This window comes from Trachemys scripta, chromosome 14 (assembly GCF_013100865.1).
Source record: "Trachemys scripta elegans isolate TJP31775 chromosome 14, CAS_Tse_1.0, whole genome shotgun sequence".
Taxonomy (NCBI): Eukaryota; Metazoa; Chordata; order Testudines; family Emydidae; genus Trachemys; species Trachemys scripta.
The window spans coordinates 18,948,011-18,968,367 of NC_048311.1; the positions used below are offsets into that span (position 1 = coordinate 18,948,011).

General features: G+C 51.6%; 1 protein-coding gene across 3 annotated transcripts in view; it reads left to right on the top strand.

Moving 5' to 3' along the window:
- Positions 1-17,088, top strand: part of RHBDF2 (rhomboid 5 homolog 2) — an 81,060-nt gene extending 63,972 nt beyond the window's left edge. For all 3 annotated transcript variants that reach the window (XM_034790050.1, XM_034790051.1, XM_034790052.1), the window contains 14 exons: positions 473-685; positions 2,145-2,273; positions 3,378-3,508; positions 3,814-4,017; positions 4,600-4,711; positions 5,750-5,824; positions 6,417-6,578; positions 8,142-8,248; positions 9,025-9,088; positions 9,414-9,508; positions 10,168-10,243; positions 10,925-11,025; positions 11,519-11,672; positions 14,485-17,088. In XM_034790050.1, coding sequence (XP_034645941.1) covers positions 473-685; positions 2,145-2,273; positions 3,378-3,508; positions 3,814-4,017; positions 4,600-4,711; positions 5,750-5,824; positions 6,417-6,578; positions 8,142-8,248; positions 9,025-9,088; positions 9,414-9,508; positions 10,168-10,243; positions 10,925-11,025; positions 11,519-11,672; positions 14,485-14,904 — 2,043 coding nt within the window. In that variant the 3' untranslated portion in view covers positions 14,905-17,088. The remainder of the gene's footprint in view (positions 1-472; positions 686-2,144; positions 2,274-3,377; positions 3,509-3,813; positions 4,018-4,599; positions 4,712-5,749; positions 5,825-6,416; positions 6,579-8,141; positions 8,249-9,024; positions 9,089-9,413; positions 9,509-10,167; positions 10,244-10,924; positions 11,026-11,518; positions 11,673-14,484) is intronic.
- Positions 17,089-20,357: the final 3,269 nt, after the last annotated feature.

The window sequence follows — 20,357 nt, forward strand, 5'->3', positions numbered from 1 at the left end:
GCTGCCCGAGCACTACCGGCTTTGGGCAGCCCCCATGCCTCCGGACCCTGTGCCCCCGGAGTGGAAGTGCCCGGCCGGCGGCGCAGGGTCCAGAGGCATGGGGGCTGCCCGAAGCCGGTAGCACTCGGGCAGCTCGGCTCTTACAGAGTCAGGGAGCACAGCAGCCACCGGAGCCTGCTCTAAGGTAAGCCAGGGATGCCGGAAGCTGGGAGTATTTTTCCCGGACATGTTCGGCTTTTTGGAAATTCCCCCCAGACGGGGGTTTGATTACCAAAAAGCCGGACATGTCCAGGAAAAACCGGACATATGGTAACCCTAGGGTTCAGTCCTGGCAGAAAACCCACTCACAACAGGGTTCACTTGCATAATACGTATCTTTGTGTCTCCCTTTTCTCTTACATTCATGTGCACACGGAGCTGAAAACCGAACCTAGTTCACTAACTTCTGCCTCTCTGTCCATGTGACTCTCAGATCGTAGACCCTTTGGCCAGAGGCCGTCCATTCCGGCATCCGGATGAAGTCGATCGTCCTCGGACCCCTCACCCTGTTCTACCACCCCAGACGCCTGGAGTTCTCTCCCTGACCTCCTTCACCAGCGTGCGGTCGGGCTACACCCGTTTGCCCCGTAGGAAGCGGGAGTCTGTCGCCCACATGAGCTTCAGGGCAGCTGCGGCTATCCTCAAAGTGAGTTCTGCTTGTGAATGCGTTCACTAGGCAGCAGCTCAGCCGGGAACCTTCCTCAGAGACTCGTCCAGAGCACCCTTATGTCCTGTCCCTTGTGTGTTCTCAAGATCTGAACTGGAGCCCTTACTAAGGTTCTCCCAGGGCTCTGCAAATGCAGTCATTTTTTCCCCCACGACACTTAATGCAAGACCATTTGCCATTGCATTCTGGGACATTTTGCAGACCCCAAAATTTTTGTTTTGATACTTTTGCAAAATGTTTTGTTTGGACAACATACGCAATGTCAATCGACATATTGCAGTGCTTTATTTTAAGTGGAATTTTAGTTAAGAAGTTAAATGGTTTGAGTGAAGAATGAACTGTTTTAAGCAAATCAGCGTTGAATGGCGACCCTTAACATGTGAAGATTTTTCTGATTTCATTGCAAACATTGCATAAAAACCTAGTCATGGGTGGAGTTTCTGCTGGGGCCCGTTAACAGACCTGCTCTGGACTAGAGAATAACCTGGTTTCACAGGCAATATGAGCCGATATGGCTCACCTTGTAGACAGAGGTGGTTGAAAATTTTCTGACAAGAGTTTTCCATCAGACCATGCTGATTTGACAAAATCACAACACTTTACTGGAATGTGGGGTTTTCACTGACATTTTCATGGGGCCGTGATGGAGAATGTTACATTTTGAGAAGGCCAAAATGCTTAGACAAATTTGGAGATTTTGACTTTTTTGGGCCCGATTTCGGATAAAACCAGATTTCAGAATCTCTCTAAATTTTCTGCAGGATGGAAAGGCCAGTTTTGATTAGCTCTAACCATCGAGTTTGGCGACACATGTTAATGTACATTACTCTGCAGCAAGGCAGTTAAGCTCTGGAACAGGCTTCCAAGGGAGGTTGTGAAATCCCCATCACTGGAGGTTTTCAAGAACAGGTTGGACAAACACTGTTCAGGGATGGTCTCAGTTTGCTTGGTGCTGCTTCAGCACAGGTGGCTGGACCTGGTGACCCTGGAGGTCCGTTCCAGCCCCACATTTTTCTGACTCTGACTGAGAGTTCTAGTGTGGGCAGGACACACATTTGTTGTGTTTAGCTCGAGGCTGGAGTGTGATGGCTGCACTTGCCTTTTTACTGCGTGTTCTAATCTCTGATCCAACGATGAAGGTGTTTGTGTGGCTGGTACATAACTGGGATTCTGAGGCATGTTATGGAACCATCATTGCTTAAGTACTGCTGGGTGTTGGCGGAGGTGCATGCAACACTCTGCAAACCTCCCCAGCAGAGATCTGAAATGCTGACGGCTTCCTTCTTTGGGAAATCTGCGTGCAGATTCCCGGCCATCAGATTAATCCGCTTGGCCTTCAGCCCCAAAACTGCCTCCTGGTCCCCTGCTATAGTTTGGCAAGATACAGCTTTACTAGTGCATTTCATCACCCAGTGTTTTGCCTTTTCCTCCATGAAAGGGACGTTCAGTTTTGGAGCCCTTGGCATCGAAACAGAGAGGCAACAAGCGGAGCTTCCTGTATCCCAGCATCCTGGATGAGGACATGGTGGATGCTGCAGATACGCTGGACTCCTCATTCTTCAGTAAGGCAAGCATGGTTCCATGATATCCTAGCTTCATCCCCTCTCCCCTGCCGCTTTTCCTTGGGGCTGAGTCACCAGGTCTTGGACCCCCTGGGGCTGGTAATGTGAGACCCCAGACTGGCTCTGCTGAGACTCCAGTCTGTGCATGTTGATGGAAACGGGGGCTTCACTTCCCTAGCTGTGATATTTTGATTTACACCCAGTGTAAATTTCCCCTCTCTTCCCCCTTTTTATTTTAAATCTTTCTGACACTGGTGTATGGCATCCCAGGCTGTTACTTACAGGTCCCGTGCCCCAGAGAGCTTTTACTGCTTGGGACACTGACCTTGGCTTCTATTGCCCAACTCCGAATAATTCCCCCGCCCTCCCAATCACACTCTGTTAAACTTGTTGTTTTCACTGTTTTGGGTGTGTGTGAGGGGGTTGCTTAATATGCTGGGAGTGAGTTCAGTTTTGAGTAGCAGGGGGCCCAGAGGCTACAGTCTCTATTCGCAAGCAAAGGGGGAAATACACCTTAATTATGGTCACTGGTTTCTCCCTACGTACATCCTATCCCACAGCAGCAACACTCAGCCACATCTGCACCACGGGCTAGGTCAGCACAGTTATGGTGCTCGGGGATCTAGACTTCCATACCCCTGAATGGTGCAGCAAAGTCAGCTTAAGCTTTAAGCATGGCCCAGGCCTTCGATCTGATTTAGACTGTAAGGTGTGCGAGGCTGGGACTGTTTGTACAGCACCTAGTACAAAGGAGCGTCAATCTCTGCTGGTCCCTAGACACAACTGTAATAAAAATGATTGTAATAGAGCGTCTCCAGCGCTGCAGAACCCAGATCTGCTGTAAGTTCTTGGGACAGGAACCACGGCTTTTCCTTGCCCGATTTGTCAGACCCTGTTAGTGCTCGGTGAATCAAGGATCAGATACCACGATGCTGCACTAAGCATAAATCTCTCCATAGAATTAATGGTTGATCGTCCCCCATCATCCCACAAGGCCCTGTCCTGAAGCCAGGTCTGAGCCAGGAGCAAGTCTGGTTGGAGCACCATCGGGATCACTTCTCTGTCTGAGCTAGGCCATCACCCGCGTGTCTCTGCTGTGTCCTTCACAGATAGATGCGCACGAGGAGATGTATTCCATGCCGGACGACGTGTTCGAATCGCCACCCCTCTCAGCCGCTTACTTCCAAGGGCTTCCTCCTCTGGACGGCGCCCGATCCTCTGAGGTGGAGCAACCCGTTCTGTGAGTATCGGTTCTGGTTCGGGGCGGTGCCGCAGAGATTTGCCCGGTGCCCCTTAGACTGGACATGTGTTGTCCTGGATATTCTGTTCCTAGGTAGCTTCTGAGCTGGCCCATTGCACTGAATGGTGCTGGGGTGGGGAGCTGGGCTAGATATCCAGCGGGGACTTGGCCCCATCCCTTTCCCTGGCAACTCCTTTCACTTCTGGCACCACTGGCCATGCTGTGATGAGGCCTTGCATGAAAGGGAGTAAAGGATTTAACTCCACTTCTTTGAAGGGAATTGAATGAAATGCTTCTCACTGCAGGAAGGAAGGTGTCGGGGTCTCGGTGTCGGCAGTCCCTGGTCCCAAGAGAGGCAAGCGGATCGCTTCCAAAGTGAAGCACTTCGCCTTCGACCGCAAGAAGAGATACTACGGGCTGGGGGTGGTGGGCAAGTGGCTGAACAGGACGTACCGCCGGAGCATCAGCAGCGTAGTCCAGTCTCAGCTGGAGAATACAGACAGTCACAGGTGAGGGCCGAGCTCCAGCTGGATGGGGGGGATGCGGTTATAATGGGCAGGGCTGATACTGGATCCTAGTGCTGCCCTGTATGTAAACGCTGGGCCTGGTTCTTGATGTTGGCTGGCGTGGAGTTACTCCTGATTGAGGCCAGTGGAGCAAGATCAGGATCGGGGCCCACGCTCAGTGATTCCAGTGGCTCTATTCGCTTAAATTCCAGCGCCTTTGCGGGCTCCTCATCTCAGCAGATATCCTCCCAGACGAGGAGCTGCGTTGGAGAGGGGGGTGGTCAGGGAAAGGGCTCTGATGACTTGACTTCCATTTTTAGTGGTCATGGATGTAAAATATGCCTTGCACTGGGGTTGTGAAATGCCAACTAAGGCAATCCCAACAGCAGCTCAGCCAGTGCGCCTCCAAACCCAACCTGCGTATCCCCGTCCTGATCCTCTTCTACATCTGCCCTGCCATGTCCCTGCTGTGTCGGATGTGGGCATCTCCAGCCTGCTGGTTTAACGCGAGTGAAGGTTGGCAGGGACGGAGCTGCTCAGTCTGTGACGAGGGACCCTTGTTTGTGTTTCCCTTCCCCTCCCCAGGCCGTATTTCACCTATTGGCTCACCTTCGTCCATATCATCATCACCCTGCTGGTTATCTGCACGTATGGCATCGCGCCAATCGGGTTTGCCCAGCATGTGACGGCGGAGTTAGTAAGTTTCGTCGATACTGGCTGTGCCCATTTTGGGGTCTTGGTGCTGTCTAGCCTATCAGGTCCCTTGGGCTAATGACACCTCTGGCACTGCCTGTCTCTCTGGAGAATCCCGTCTCCAATACCAGGACTCCAGTAGCTGATTTAAAGCAAGTCTGTTGCCCCAGCTCTGCTGAATGCCAGCAAAATGGGGATTATCCCATGCAGGCTTAATTCTCCAGCATCTCTCTCTGTGTGCAGTTAGCCAGGTGGCTCCCTTTCTCTCCTAGGTACCCAGGCACTGAAAGGAAGGCAGTAATTAAGTTTCCTGGGAAGATGGCCAACACTTATTCTTTCCTGTAATCTATTTTCTCCTCTTAACCTCACAGTCTGGAAAAAGCAGCCCTTTGTTTAGTGGGTGGTAGTACATGTACAGACAGACTTGGATTTCTTTTGGTTTTAAATGGCTTTGGGAGTGATGGGTTACCATGTTTAGCATCTTTGTGACTCCATATCAAACGTGCTCAGTTTGTGAGCAACAGGAACGTCTTTCCCCCTCCCTGATCGCCCTGAAATCCAGCCTGGGATCTCTAGCAAGGATGGGCCAGTGGATAAAGCACTGGACTGGGACTTGGGAGACATGAGTCAAATTCCCAGCCCTGCCACTGTCTTCCTGTGTGACCTTGGGCAAGTTACTTGATCGTCTGTTCCTCCTTCTGTAAAATGAGGTAGCACTACCCTACCTCAGAGGGGTGCTGAGAGGCTAAAATCTAGTAATGATCATGAGGTGAGGCTGCACAAGTAGAAAGACTTGAAATGAAGCTGGTCTTCCCTTGCAGGCCAAGTTATTCTCTAAATTACATCTGGGCAACACAATGAAAGCTCATGTGTCGTTAAGGACCTTCACTGTTCTGTGACCCAAAGAGAAGCCAACCTGACTCTTGGATCCCAGGCTGAGTTTGCAGGGCTGGCAGTTGGAAAAATCCATCTTGTTAAACCTTGGGTGCTTTTTGTTGTGAATTACACCGTGTGACTTTTAAATGTTGTGCCCACTTGGCAGGTGCTGAGGAACAAAGGTGTGTATGAGAGTGTGAAGTACATCCAGCAGGAGAACTTCTGGATTGGCCCGGGCTCGGTAAGGGACATGTCTAGGTTGTTTTTTTCCTTCTCCTCCTTTGCCCCTCAGGAGACAGAGGAATTTACACTTCGGTGCAGAGGGAAGGAGAAGCGAGGTTCTGACAGCTGCTGTCCAAACTTCCCGTTTTATCTAGCAGGTCAGGCCTGACCTATTGCAGCCCCATGCTGTTCCATCTCTAGGTTCTCTCTCAACTCCCATCTGTGTCGCTGGTAACTTGTGATGTGGCTCAGCCCACTGAGTGCTATAGACTGTGACAGTTCTTGGGGTACCCTGGACTGAGAGCCACCTTGTTACCCCTAGTCTTGCCTGGGTGTTAACTCCTTACCCCACCAGACTTTCAGCCACTCGAGTGCTCTCCTCGAGGCTATCACAGCCCCATCTGCCTTGCAGGATAATAGGTGCACCCAAGTCCCTGGGAAGCACTCCCCTGGGATATCCAGCCCATGACACTGGCTACTCACAGAATCCCAGCTCCTCTGCCCCAAAGGTGCAGTGTACCCCAGTTTTCCCTTAAACCACCACTCCTGCATAACACACAGCACTTTAATGGCACAAAAAATGGCTTGTATCAAATTGTATTGCGTTTCAGATCGACCTGATCCACCTGGGAGCCAAGTTCTCCCCTTGCATCCGCAAGGACCAGCAGGTTGAGAAGCGCATTCAAAAAGAGAGGGACCAGGAGAGTGACTCGGGCTGCTGCGTCCAAAACGACAACTCGGGCTGCATCCAGACTCAGCGAAAAGACTGTTCGGTGAGTGCGCTCGGCGGTCTATCGCCCACGGGACCAGGAAACCTCCAGGAATCCCAAGGAGAGCTGCAAGACTAATGCAGACAGGGCTTTGGGGTGGGTACAGTGCGGGGGAGGAGGAAGACTGACTTCTTGCTGTGATGAGGTCAGGGAAGGAACCAGGAAAGATACCCGCTAGCGAAGAACCAAGAGAGTGGTGAGGCAAGGTGGGGTTTGAGTGTAAAGTGGTGCTGACCTCTGGCCTTGTCTCGTTATAAGTGAGTGTTGTTAGGAATCAGGACCTCCCTTCTGATGGGCACCATTTGCATTTCCATCCATCTTTGTGCCTAATGCTCTCCGCAAGCTAAGACTCTTAAGTATGAACAATGCGGGAAGCTCACTGTACTTGCCTTATTCTTATGCTTCTGCGTATTAACACTGCGGAGACTATTAGACACACAAATGGGAAGGAAACGTAAGAGGAGCTCATCAGATGGGAAGTTCTGATTCAGTTCACGCCATCTCAGGGACCTGATGAACCTGAAAACTAAGAAACTAGACTGGATGTTTCATACCCCTGCTTTATGCAGCTAGTGGGACATACACCATATTGAATCACTTTCCATGATCACTGCAAGATTAATACCTGCCTTCTATGTGGCATTTTAGATCCCCTCTAATCGTGCTTCTAATTATTAACCCACATCACTTATTTCTTAATTCCTGTACCCATTTGTGTGCTGAGTTACTCTTTTCGTGGAATCTTCCATGTTCGCTGCACCAGGCACGATGATAGAGCAGCAGGTGGTCCTTCTGACCAACTCTGCACCTGGTACTGCTCTTCCTGGCCGCATGCTGCAGAGATGACTTGAAACCTTGTGCATCTACATGCATACTGGTGGTCTTGCACAGCAACTGGCAGTGTGCGGGGCTCTGCTCATTTGGGTGTCGTGTCACGTTGCTATGCCACCAGGGGAGGCAAATTCAGTTGCTCTCTGAAGATGTTTTCTTCAAGTTGGCCCACTGGATGGACAGCAGCTAATGTGCTAAGCAGATTTGTGTTGGGGTCGAACGCTGGCAACGAAGTCGTGAATGACATATGCAAGAAATTAAACACCGTATTGCTTCCATTTAAATAACATGAATTATGACTAGGGGGTGCTGCCACGGATTCTAAGACTTGTGCAATGCTTAGGGGTGATTTCTTGCAACTGATTTCTTTCACTCGCTTTTTAGAGAACATCCTAAATAAAACAAATTGATTTTTAATTCAATTGTTTTTTCCCCAATGTGAGTCTTTTTAATGTTGTGATAGCTATCTGCTACAGGGTAGGGGAAAGGGAATTAGGGGGAGCTCACCCAGAGGACAGGAAGCATCTCACTAAAACAGCCATCCAAGAGGCAATATATGATGCCAGGATGGCTCTTCAGCCCAGGCGGGTGGGTGTTTGGTAGTGCAGAGAGGATTGTGAGGTCTGACTGAATAGACCCACGTTTGAATAAACTGGTTTGAACACATCAAATCTGTGTATCTGTTTAACAACTAAAAAACCCCACTCTCCAAATTCCCGTTCTCTGGAACTGCAGGAGACGTTAGCTACTTTCACAAAGTGGCCAGACTCTAACTCCCCGACGATCCTTGGCAATTCCAGTTGGAAGCGAATGTCCGGGGCTGTATGCCATCAGGACCCCAGGTATGGGCACCTTTCCCGGGAAAGTGGAGGGGACAGGACAGGATGGGTTGTTGAATAGGAATGAGGGATTGGAGGCAGGCCGTGATGTGTGTCCATGTCTGCAGGGTGGCTTGGGACCCATATACTATGGGTGGAGGTGGGTGGGTCTTGGGTTAGGTATTTCCAGTCCTACTAGAAAAGGGTTGTACTAAGGGAGAATGTTCATGCCCATGGTACCTTGCATCTGAGGATCTCAAAGCACTTTTCCAAACACACGTGCTCTATTTTAAAGATAGGGAAGGGGAGACAGGTAACTGAAACAGTCTTGCCTGAACTCTCTCAGAAAGTTGGTATCAGCTAGAAGTAGGACCCAGAAGTCCTGACTGCCAGTCTTGGGCTGTAACCATGTCTGTCTGTTTGTCGTAATTAATGGTGAGACAGCGGAGAGATGAATTTACCTATTGGATGTTTACATTTGTGTGCACGTCACCAGGGCCTCTGGGCATGTGACATGGTACACCCAAGAGCACATTAAACTGTCTGTGTTAGGCAGCACGCAGTCCCCTTCCTTGTCCAGGCGGACTGCGGCAGTACATGGTGCGTAGTAAAGTCTGACACTCATAGACCAAAGAGAATGAAGTGGGGACTCTGCACTGAGGTGGGAGGGGAGAGAAGCTACCCAGACCCCTACGAGTGCCCGTCAAGGACTGTCAGCGAAAGGCTCTGGGCTGTCAGAGGGTCCCAGACAAAGGGTGCACCAGCAGAACCCTTCCTCACTGATTGCTCCATCCCCACAGGACATGCGAGGAGCCGGCCTCCACTCCGCCTCACGTCTGGCCAGATGACATTACCAAGTGGCCGGTAAGGAATCGCCAGGGAATATTTTGCTGTTTCCCTTCCCATTCATCGCCGGAAATGCCCATAGCGTTCTGGGAGGGGCCTCCTGGCCTAGAAAGGCAGAGAAATAAAAGGCACTTGTCTTTTGGCCAAGCTGGGGAACGCTTGTGACCAGAGACGTGCTAGCTTGGAGAGAGGAAGGCCCTGGATGTAGCATACCCCAGCGTGCTGGGTCTGGGTGGTAGAACTCCCCTTTGCCTGCTGTCCATGAGCACTTGTGCCCTCAGCTGCAGGGACCAGTATGTGCGTCTCTCCCATTCTCTAACCAGTTCTTCACTCTTCCTTTTAGATTTGCACCTATCAAGCCAAAAACAACCACACAGGCTTTTTGCACCTGGACTGTGAGATCAAAGGGAGACCGTGCTGTATCGGTACCAAAGGCAGGTAAGCTGCACCCATGCTCCTCCAGGCAGCATTCCTGATGTGACTGGACCTTGCCATGCCACTGGCTAAGCTCCCTATTCTACTCATCGCATTAGTCTTGTGTTACACGGGAAAGGAGAGGGGAGAGCCAAGGGCTCATCTGAGACAACTGCTCTGGACCCATTGGGGTAAAGCTCATTCCCACTGGCTTTGCATATCTGACTCTGTCGTTATCCCTCTGGGTACATGTAGGATGTCCATGTGCATGGAAACTGCTATTGGACTACTGTGCCCTTGGCGACCAGTGTCCTGGGGCTATGCCTTATCATACGAGGGTTTGCGTCTTCGGTTAACTTCCTTGGGATCTTTTTTGGAAAAGATGCTTCCTTCTGGGACATAGCCATTGTTGGCCAGTCATTGACTTAAGGCCCCTGTAGGTCTGCTGTGATGGGCAGAGAGCCCTTCTTGGGAAAGGCAGAAAATGCCGCAGTGCATTAAGCCGGGAGCTGAGAGTTTCAGCCAAACCCTTTAAATGCAGCTAGACTAGACTGAAAACCTGGATAGACTCCTCCATCTTAGCCCTGGGCGGAGGAGAGAATAAACAAGGATCTGGGCTTTAAGAGTGAAGGGGAAGGGATCCCTGCATGAAGTTGACCCCACCTTGTCCTCCTTTGCGCTAGCTGCGAGATCACTACGCGGGAATACTGTGAGTTCATGCACGGCTACTTCCACGAGGAGGCAACTCTCTGCTCGCAGGTGAGCCGAGCCTGGGGCCGCTGGGTTGGAGAAATGATGCGCGCGGGGGGAGGGGGTGCCTAACGCTCAGCCTGTGCTTTCCTGAGCTGAATGCTTTGAGCCAATGGTCAGGCTGGCCGTGTATCTCCATGAGACCGCGAGGTGGAGGCCAGCTGCCCTGAAGAGCTGGGCCCGCACACAGCTCGGTGGTGGCTGGGAATAAAAAGGGCTAGATTCTTGCTGGTCCCAGGCAGAGCAATCCTAGGGACGAGGGCGTGCTCTGGGCATGACAAGAGCCTGATCAATAAAGCAGCATCCGGCCCTGAAGCAGCCTGCAATGGTATCGCAGTACCTAGCAGGCAGGAAAATGCACTGTCTGGGTATCAGCTTGGGTGCCAGAGGTCCACTCACCCCGTATCTGTGCTGGGCACCCATGCTGCCCTGGTGCTTTGCCCCTTAACTTGAGTGAGTCTCACTCACCTCTGACCTGACCCATTCATGGTGGGGTCTTCAATGAATGTACCACGGGCAGGTCGAAGCTGCTTTGCTGGACCTGATCAATAGCCTGAGAACGTGCTTTGCAATGAGTCGGCATTGCCTGTGCTTTTCCTCTCCAGCCTCCCTTCTCCCTAAAGACTCTGAGATGTGGCCGTGAGCCAGCACTGCTCGTTTCACCCTGTGGCGCTTTCCCTTCTGTTTCAGGTCCATTGCTTGGATGATGTGTGTGGCCTCCTCCCCTTCCTGAACCCAGAAATCCCCGATCAGTTCTACAGACTCTGGCTGTCCCTTTTCCTTCACGCCGGGTAAGAAGCAGGGTGGGTGGGGTGGGGATCCTCCATTTGTCCAAGAGCCTCCCTTTGCAGCTTTGCCTCTGCCTCTGGCAGGCCCAGTGACGTTCACGCAATCAAACGAAGTGCCCTGGACCAGGATGCGACTAGCGGTTGGACAGTGGCATGTCCATTGGTTGAGCCACTCTCTCGTTACTCCCTGACGTGACCGATGCGATGGGTAAAGGGTTAATGAAGAACAGCATGAAACTGCATTTTCCCCTACCCAGCCTCCAAGAATGAAAATGTGCTTGTCCCTGCACCCAAATGGTCCCCTAGCGTCCTCCTGCAGCTGCTAATCCTAACTCCTCTGCCGGGACACCACTTGTAGGAAATGAGTTAGGTTTTGATTTAGATGAAGCCTGAGTAGCTCTAATCCCTGCTGTGAGTGGGCGATGGAGTGGGGTGAGAGGGAATGGGATGGGTGCAGGGGGTTGCAGACTAAGCATTTGTGTGTATATTTCCATAGGATAGTTCACTGCCTGGTATCCGTGATCTTCCAGATGACAGTCCTCAGGGATTTGGAGAAGCTGGCAGGCTGGCATAGGATCTCAATCATCTTCATCCTCAGCGGCATCACTGGCAACCTGGCCAGTGCTATCTTCCTTCCATACCGGGCAGAGGTAAGGGTGCTCTGAGACTGGGGGGTTTGCCATTGTCTCTCTAGCCCTGCCAGCTTTCAGCATTCTCGCCATCAGAGGCAAAGATCAGAGAGATGGGGCTGTGTAAGTACCCAGCCAGAGATCTAGGGCCTTGCGAGGGAGTGACCGTTAACAGCGTTTAGTGCGGCTGCAAAGTGCTGGTTTGACGTCCCTGTGGGCTGAAGCCCTCTAGCTATCCACAGAGCAGGTACAGTACAGGCTCCAAGTGCACCAGCTGCCCCGCTCTGCCCTGTCGATGAGCCTCAGGCTGCCCCTTCTCTGGGGACCAGCTGTGGGGGTGAAAAAGCCAGGTCAGGCCTTGGCCTCCCTGCTCAGGCTACGAGTCTGAAGCACATGGAATAACCCGGAGACCCAGCAATGGCTTAATGTGCGGGAACTGCCTGGCGGCTCTGCGTGGCAGGTCCCACGTACACTGGTCCATTCTGCCCTCCATACAGTGTGTGATGTGGGACTGCTCTCGGGTTGGTGGCCTGAGCTCATTTAACATTCTCCCCCGTGGGCATTCGGTCAGCAGCTGTTTTCCCTCATACCCTTTGCCCTTTCTGTGCCTGACGCTGCTCGTCACACCGCCCAGCAGCTCAGGGAAGAGCTGAGAGGACACCTCCGTCAGCTGCTTGTAACAGGCCACTTGGCCCCTGGGCTCCTGGCCCAGACCCGGAACGTGGGCTCGGTAGCCTGTGATGCAAAGGAAATGGATAACAGGATTAGCCACTGCAGCAGGATGGAGAGAGCGGGGAGAGAATTGGTGGTAGCGGTCCAGCTTTCTCGACTTCTTAAACCGATTGTTCTAGTGCCTGAGCTGAGAAGGGAGGTTTTGGAGGGATTAATAAGTGACCCCAGTCTGCAAGGCAGCTGATGCCTTTCGTTCATTCTTCCTCCTCGCTGCTTCCACCCCCCACTGCCCGACCTGTGGTGGGGGGAGGAGGGGTCACCCACCGCACAGCCTTTTGCCCACTCAGAGGTACCTTCCTTCGAAGTGTCTGCCCATGCCACAGGAAAGGGGTGATTGCTGTAGAGATCAGGTAAAACCACCCACGCCTTCTAGGCTCCAAGCCCCTCCCTGGGTAAAGGGGAGAAGAGCCAGCAGCATCCGTCTGAGCCGTGTCCTGGGCTTTTACAGACCAGTGAGAGGTGGGGGTGCTTGGCACCTCAACTCTAGTCCTCAGCGCCCAGTGCCCCAGTTCAGGATTGGGGCCCCACTGTGCTAGGTGCTGGAGGAGGCGCTTACAGTGGGAGGATGATGGTTTTTAAGGATGCTCTGTAGCTATCTGCTTCGGCACTGACTTTCCAGGTGTAGCTGCCCCTCCGGGGCAGGGGAGTTTATTCTTTCTACTCTGTCATGGCAGTCGGGAGTGGGGGGGCTTCCAGAGCTCTGAACTGCATTGGCGCATACATATGGGGATGGTCGCCCAAGGTGTGAACACCTAGGGTTATAGCTTAGAACTGGTTCCTTTTTAAAACCGGAGTCGACATTGAGTGTAGACTAGTCCAAGGTGAGCAAAGGGCATATTTCAGCTAAACCACATAAATCTTCATCTTTCTCCAGACTCCTTGCTAGTGGGGTTCGGGCCTTGATTTCTCTCATCAGTCATAATCCAGGAGTCCTAGGTACATTAGCCTGATTAAAGAGAGAGTCCAATCAAGTTTTCAGTCTGAGTTGCGGCTGACCCATATGTCCCCTTTACTTCCCTGATGCACTGGGGGTGCAGCCTGGCCCTAATCCACTTCTGTCTCGTGCAGGGTTTGCACGTGCCACGCCGTCCCATGTACACGCACGTGAGCGTGCATGCACCCTGCGGGTTTACGCACCAGGCAGATGGCTAATCTGTCAGCAGAATTCTCATGGGCTTTGCATTAGATCACACACACGTAATCCCTTTGATTGGGTCTCAGGGTGATTGTCTGAGTTAGCCTGCGGGGCGGGATGGAGACCGAGCTTGCTGGGGGATGGCTGCTGAGTCACCAGAAGTACTGACTTCTCTGGAAACCAGAGCACTGAACTCTCCTTTCTATGGCCACTTCCCAGCAGGTCTGAGCAGCGCCAGGCACCGGGGCTCTTGTCCCAAGCCGCCAATGGGAGCGTTAGGTTAATTCTTCCTTCCCCGTCCTCGCTGCTCCTCCGCTTCACCTCGGTCATCCCTACCCCTCTGGTGTGCAGAGTAGGGGGAGCACTGCTGGTCCGTTCCCTTTGCTGGGTCTCTTCCTGTCTCACCCACCTGCACCAGTAACAGGTTCTGCCCTTGGATGAAACAGAATCCAACTCCCCCTCCCGCGGCTGTTTGCTGCCTGTGATAAATTACAGGCGTCTTGGGAAAGCTGATCGCTGTGCTAGCTGGATGCACCAAAAGCTGTCTGGACCACCATTGGCTCGAGCTGGATATTTGTCTTTAACTTGGTGTCTCTAGTGGTAAAGCAAAAGCAAGTGATGAGACAGAGCCCAGGCCGCAGGGGAGCAGTTTATTGCTGTTTCACCTCAGGATTTAAACGAAGGACAGCACGTGTCAAAATAGTTGAATGAGCCCTTGCCGTGGTTTATCTAGTCCCAGCGCTCTGTCTACACACTAGCAGACAAAGCCTGGGAGTGGAAAGAGAGGCACCAAGAGAGCAGTGACTGGCCCAAGGTCATCCAGCAAGTCAGTGGCGGAGCAGGGAATAGAGCCTGGTTCTCCTGATTCCCATGGTGCCCTAACCACTGGACCACGTTGCTTTTACTCCTGTAACTGAATTAAGTTTTAGTGGGACCCACTGTAACTCCCATCTTTATCTCCCTCAGGTTGGCCCTGCTGGATCCCAGTTTGGCTTGCTGGCCTGCCTCTTTGTGGAGCTCTTTCAAAGCTGGCAGATCCTAGAGAAGCCCTGGAAGGCTTTTCTGAACCTCTTTGGGATCGTCCTCTTTCTGTTTCTGTGCGGCCTCCTGCCTTGGATCGACAATATCGCCCACATCTTCGGCTTCCTCAGCGGCCTCCTGCTGTCCTTTGCCTTCCTCCCCTACATCACCTTTGGCACCGGGGACAAGTACCGCAAGCGGGCCATGATCATTGTCTCCATGGTGGTCTTTCTGGGTCTCTTTGCCTCCCTGGTGATCTGGCTCTATGTCTACCCCATCAACTGGCACTGGATCGAGTATCTCACCTGCCTGCCCTTCACCAGCAAGTTCTGCGAGAAGTATGACCTGGACCAGGTTTTGCACTGACCCCACAGCCTGGAGACAGGGCAGGATGGGGCAGAGGTTTTAACATGGAAAGTTGGCACCAGGTGGATTTTCTCAGTGCCTGGGAAAGTGACTTCAAATCAGTGCAACAGAGAGGGGCGACGTTGCTGTTAAGTGCCCCAGTCCTCTTCTTGGCTGTCTAAAGCCATGCAGGATGTTCACTCAGGGCTAGGCCTGCCACAGTCTGTCCCTTAGCGCTGGTGCTGGGCAGGTGCTGTTATTTTGTGGACAAGTGGGGGAGCTGCCCTGGTTGGTCACTGCTGGATGTGGGAAGGAGTGGAGCTGAACTGACCTGGTTTGCATCTTGTCTGGCCAACGTGAGACAGATCTGTCATCCCACATTGAAAAGCCATAATCCCCAGGTGCAGCTGCTGGCCTGGGAGCCCAGCAGCCACTTCACCTGGCAAAGACTCGAACCAAATTGGGAACATGGGAGACTTTGGTGCTTTTGTTCCATGCTAGGGAAAGGCCTCCAGTGGCGGGCCGTGCTCTGAGGTGACGGCCCTGTGCAGGGACTTGTGTTGCCGAACAGCCCCCCTCCAGTGCCTCTCCCTCTCACCCTCAGTGAATCCTTCCATGGCAAAACTACTGGATCCTTCCTTATGGGACCGAAGCCCCAAGAATGAGGCGTTTCAGGGCTTGCCTTGAAAGCACCTGAATGACACCCCTTGAGCTCTGTCAGCAAAATCTGCCTCTTTTTTCCTCCCCGCCCCACTGCATCTCTTTCAATGGTCTCCCTTTCCTGCCCCGCCCTTCCCTCCTTCTGCCTAATGGCGTGAGATGGGGCTTCACATCCTGTAGCCCCATCCCATCTCCGTGCCTTGCGGGTACTGTGAATCGTACTGTGAAAACGAACCCCTTTTGCAGGGGGCACTTTTTATATTCCAATATTTCTTACCTCCATAAGGCTCTAGAGAAACACCAGTGATCAGCCATAGCGCCTGAACCAAATGCTCACTGGTAAGAGTCCTCAAGTGGTCATTGGGAATACCTGTCATTCTAGCGGCTCCAGGCTGAATGCTGGTGCCTGGCTCAGAGGAAACTGACCGTTTTTAATGACCCTGCTCAGGCTGATGCAGAATCCGATTTCCAATGTGGTGCAGAAGGGCTAATTCTGCCCACTTACTCAAGTTGAGCAGTGCTTGGCTGTGAAAACGGCTCTGTAGCAATCAGTCTGTTTGCATATTTAAGGTACCACTTCCGCCCAAGGAGGGGTGGTGGAATTGGGCCCTCAGCGACACTTATTTTTTTCAGTCCCAATCTTCATCATCAAAGTATCCCAACCTTTTTCTGTTTGCTCTTTAAAGTAGTAAAGGCCCCCTTTTGAAAACCATTGATGCTTGGGGATTACATGCAAGGAATAGGATTTTTGAGGCTGGAGTTTTCCTTTGTAAGCACAGAGGAGCAGACTGCATTGAAGCTGGACTTGCCTCCATCTGGCTTACTACCGGAATCCGTGTGTTCCTAGCTAGGGTGACCAGGACACTGTCCTAACGATGAACTAACAGAGTAACATGCTGCTGACAGTTCTGGGTCAGTGTGCGTGCGTTTGCTGAGGAAGGCACAAGAAGGGGGGGCGTGGATTAGTTAGCAACTGATACAGCCCCACCTTGCTTCAGACCCTTGGGGTTTCTGAATTCTCCTCTCATATGACATGACTGTCAGAGGGTGATTCTCCACTTTTGCCACAATATTACCTTTTTCTTTTAACCCACAAGGGTTTGGAGGGGTAGATTTTGGGTGAAAGAGGAACTGTCGGCTGTCCCTTCAGTGTCCAAATCCTGATCTTGGAAAAGCAAAAGCACACAGTTTATTCCTTAAGATTTGGTATTTCTCTATCTTCTAGGGCCCAAGTAAAATAACTATCCAGTTAGTAAAAGCATGCCAGATACTATCTGATATGGTTCCATGCTATGTTCCTGTATATTAACTAGGCCATTCGACTCTTTCGGTAAACAAGTAACCCAAAGTTTAATTATCTTGTAACTAGGAGACTTTGGATCTCATGATAGAGAGAAATAACAATTAAGCTCTTAAGCATGGTATTCGGACCACATAGAACTGGGCTTCTGAAGTTACACTGCTGCATTACTGGCTGAGACCTTGTTTTAAAGAAGCAAATATAAGTTCTTTTTAAGTCCTCAATAAATTAAAATGATTCCATCCATGAACAGAAGTGGAAAGTGCCTCCTTTAACACAGACTTTGGAAGCTTTAAGCGCATGTTAATAATGGAAAGACGGAGGCCTTCACCTTGGTCCCTAGTTCGGATACAGCCTACGACGGACCATGTTTACCTTCTGGCGGCTGTTCAGTACGTTGCGTGTCATGTGCTGCTGGCTCGCAGCCCTGTGGATATGTATCCACATCACGTGCACCTGCTCAGCAGTGAGGCGAAGGCTTGAATAATGGGTGGAGACCAAACTGCCATCTCCTGCACAGATGTGGGCTGGGGTTGGGTCAACAACAGAGGAAGCTTGCCCTGCTGCTGCCCATGCTGTACTTCCTCTCTGGCTAGGCAGGAATGTCAGTTAAAGTTTGAATAACGAATGCCGGGCGTTGCTCGTCTGAGCCGTGGCAGTGGGCGGGGTCAGTACATATTGCTCTAAGCACCCTGAAGGCTTGTCTGGCTTATGATCAGCCGTCTCTGTAAACGAAGCAAGGAGATGGGCCCCTTTAGCTCACAACGATCAAACAGCTTCTCCCATCACACTTGTGCCTCTGGAAACCTCTCCCTGGGTTAGCAAACACGAATTGTGCTGGGGCCGGGCCACATGGTGTTCCCAGCACACTTGGGCTGGGTGGGTGGCTACATACAGTGTGGTTTTTTGTTTGTTTTTTCCATACTGCCTCCAGTCCTCCTCTTCTTCCCCCCACCCCCAACATGCTATTTTATCCAAAACCTGGAGCTCTACCCTGTATCACTGATGCTTTTAAGTACTGTCTTTCCTTTAATAAATGTCTGTATTTAATGAGAAGTGCACAAAGCCCGTTTTCCGGGCTCAGTCGCTGCTGCTGGATGGAGGACACTAGGTGGGGGTAGTGACACTTGTTTTGTGACCAGTTGGGGGGAGGGAGGGTGGAATAAACAGAACCAGGGTTGACTCTAAAGCCGAAGCATAAATTCAATTATGGCGAAATACAAATTGTCTAACTCTTCTTAATTAACCTGGCTGTCGTCTTAATTTGTGGCCCTTGAAGGGTCTTGGGTCAGTTACCCTGTAGCAGAACCCACCACTGCTTCCTTAGCTCTTCTCCCAAATGCAGTCATTCTCACTGGGCAGATGCCCTCATACCACTGCCCAGTGAAGAGAGAACAATGTGGTCTCATTACGACTTGTGTAATTCCTCTCGATGGTACCTAGCATCTGAGCACCTCTCACTCTAACGTGCCTGGGAGGTAGGGTCATGGGATTATCCCCATTTCACAGGTGGGGGAACTGAGGCACAGAGTCAGTTTCACAAGGTCTCTCAGGAAATCTGTGGTGCAAGGAACTCAACCCAAGTCTTCAAAGATCATAGGCTAGTGCTCTAACCACTGGACCCTCCTTCCTCTCTAGTGTGCTAGACCAGCCTTCCATGCACTTTATATATGGCTAATGCTGTATCCCAACCCAAAGCTTGCTGGAGTCTCTTCATTGGTGCTACATCAGACCCCATGTAATGGCACATGGCACTCAAAGGTGACTATCGTTTATTTCTCTACTTGTGGGTTTTCTCACTGACTTGGTCATCTGCAACGGTCTCTTACTGCAGATTCAACCAGGTTTCGCTGTCTGTGAAACTTACTAAGCTACTGAATCCTGGTGCTTGGAGACAATCAAGGGCGTTCCAGTGACAAGCCCCATGAGACTTTCATGTGGTTTGTGTCATTCCTGGACACTATTTGGGGGCGTTTACAGTCCCAGAACTCAAGTCTGCCTCGTGTGGTGATAAATGGAACTGCACTGCCCATCACTCTGGCTAGTGCCAACTGCTTTTTCCTGCTGCTGCCATCTCCGCTTTCTCACATGAAGGCTTTAAATGCTGCCTGCTTTGACTGCCACTAGCAGTCCTTGATGCTTCTGCAGCAGTCTTCTCCTACAGTGGAAGCTGTCCCCTGTACTATTGGGATCAAGCAGTTGGCCAATTTTTGTACTGCACGGAGAGCCCGGCCTAGGTCCTGTCTGAATTCCATGCTGGTGCAAGTTCACATGCAGGCTCTGTGCTTGCTTCTTGGCCAAAGGTCCTGTTATGGGATTTTAAACAAGCGCCTTCATGCGGTAACAGGCTGAGCGGCAGGAGCAGAGCTGCCCCTTAACACAGGCCTAGTCGACTCTAGGAAAGATTTGCCCGTGTAGCTATACCAACCAACTCTCCTAGTGTCGACACTGCTTACACTGGCAACGCATGCTTTTGCCAGTATAGCTACCAGGTCCCCAAACAAAATATCCTGGTGAAAGGACTCTGTCCACACTAGGGCTTTGGCTGGTCTAGAAAAACACCACGCTAGGGCTTTGGCTGGTTTCTACCCGACATGACGATAACAGCAACGTTTTCTAGCATAGACCCTGGGCGCGGTTTCCCTGCTAAGGGCAGAGGGTGGGTTAACTCCAGACAGTGAGCAGGGTCTGGTGGGAGGGGCTGCAGCCGTGGAGCAGGGGTGGGGTGGATGGAAATAATGGCCTTCCTGATTTAAATTCAAACTGCCCTCAGGGTGAGAATAGAGCGGGCAGGCCTGGCCCTGGTGTGGGAGAGCCAGGTATGCTGGGAGCCACTGGCAGCCTGCATGTGAAGTGTTGCTGTATTTGTGGTATGCTGCCAGCAGCCCGGATGAGCGCTCTGATCTGTCCTTCCTTACAAGGGACGTTCCAGAAAGGTAGGGCTGCATTTCCTCCGTCCTGCACAAAACAGCTCTCCCCTCCCTTCTGCTGTAAATTCCTAGGATGCTTGTTGGGAAAGGATTGATTTCATTCAGAACAGAGTTTTAAACCAAAGTCCAGGCAGGCGAAACTGACTTCGCTTTTCTTGCAAGGGGAGGCTAGGAAGGTGAGACAGGCTGGATATCTTTGGAAAGCAGATAAGGCTTCTGAAGCCCTATGGAAAGGAATGGCCGCACAATTCTCTCCTCAATGACCGCCTCCTAGACTGCTTCAGAGGGCCAAACAAAGGAAGGCAGCAGACTCCAGAGTGAAGGGCTGTCATCCTGCAGTATCCCTGCAGGAACGGGGGGGGGGTTACCTCTCTCCCTTTCACACTCCATCTTAGCATCAAATGTTCCCTTGTGCCTCAGGCTGGATACTTCCAACCTTCCCTTAGCTTTTAGACTTAGCTAAAACGGCCGGGGGAAGATGCTTTGTGGCCCACTAGCTTTTTGATGTAACTTCTCAAGTGTGCAGACCAAACTCTGCACCCTTCCCTTTATCTACCGCTGTTACCGGCTGCTGAATTGTGTCC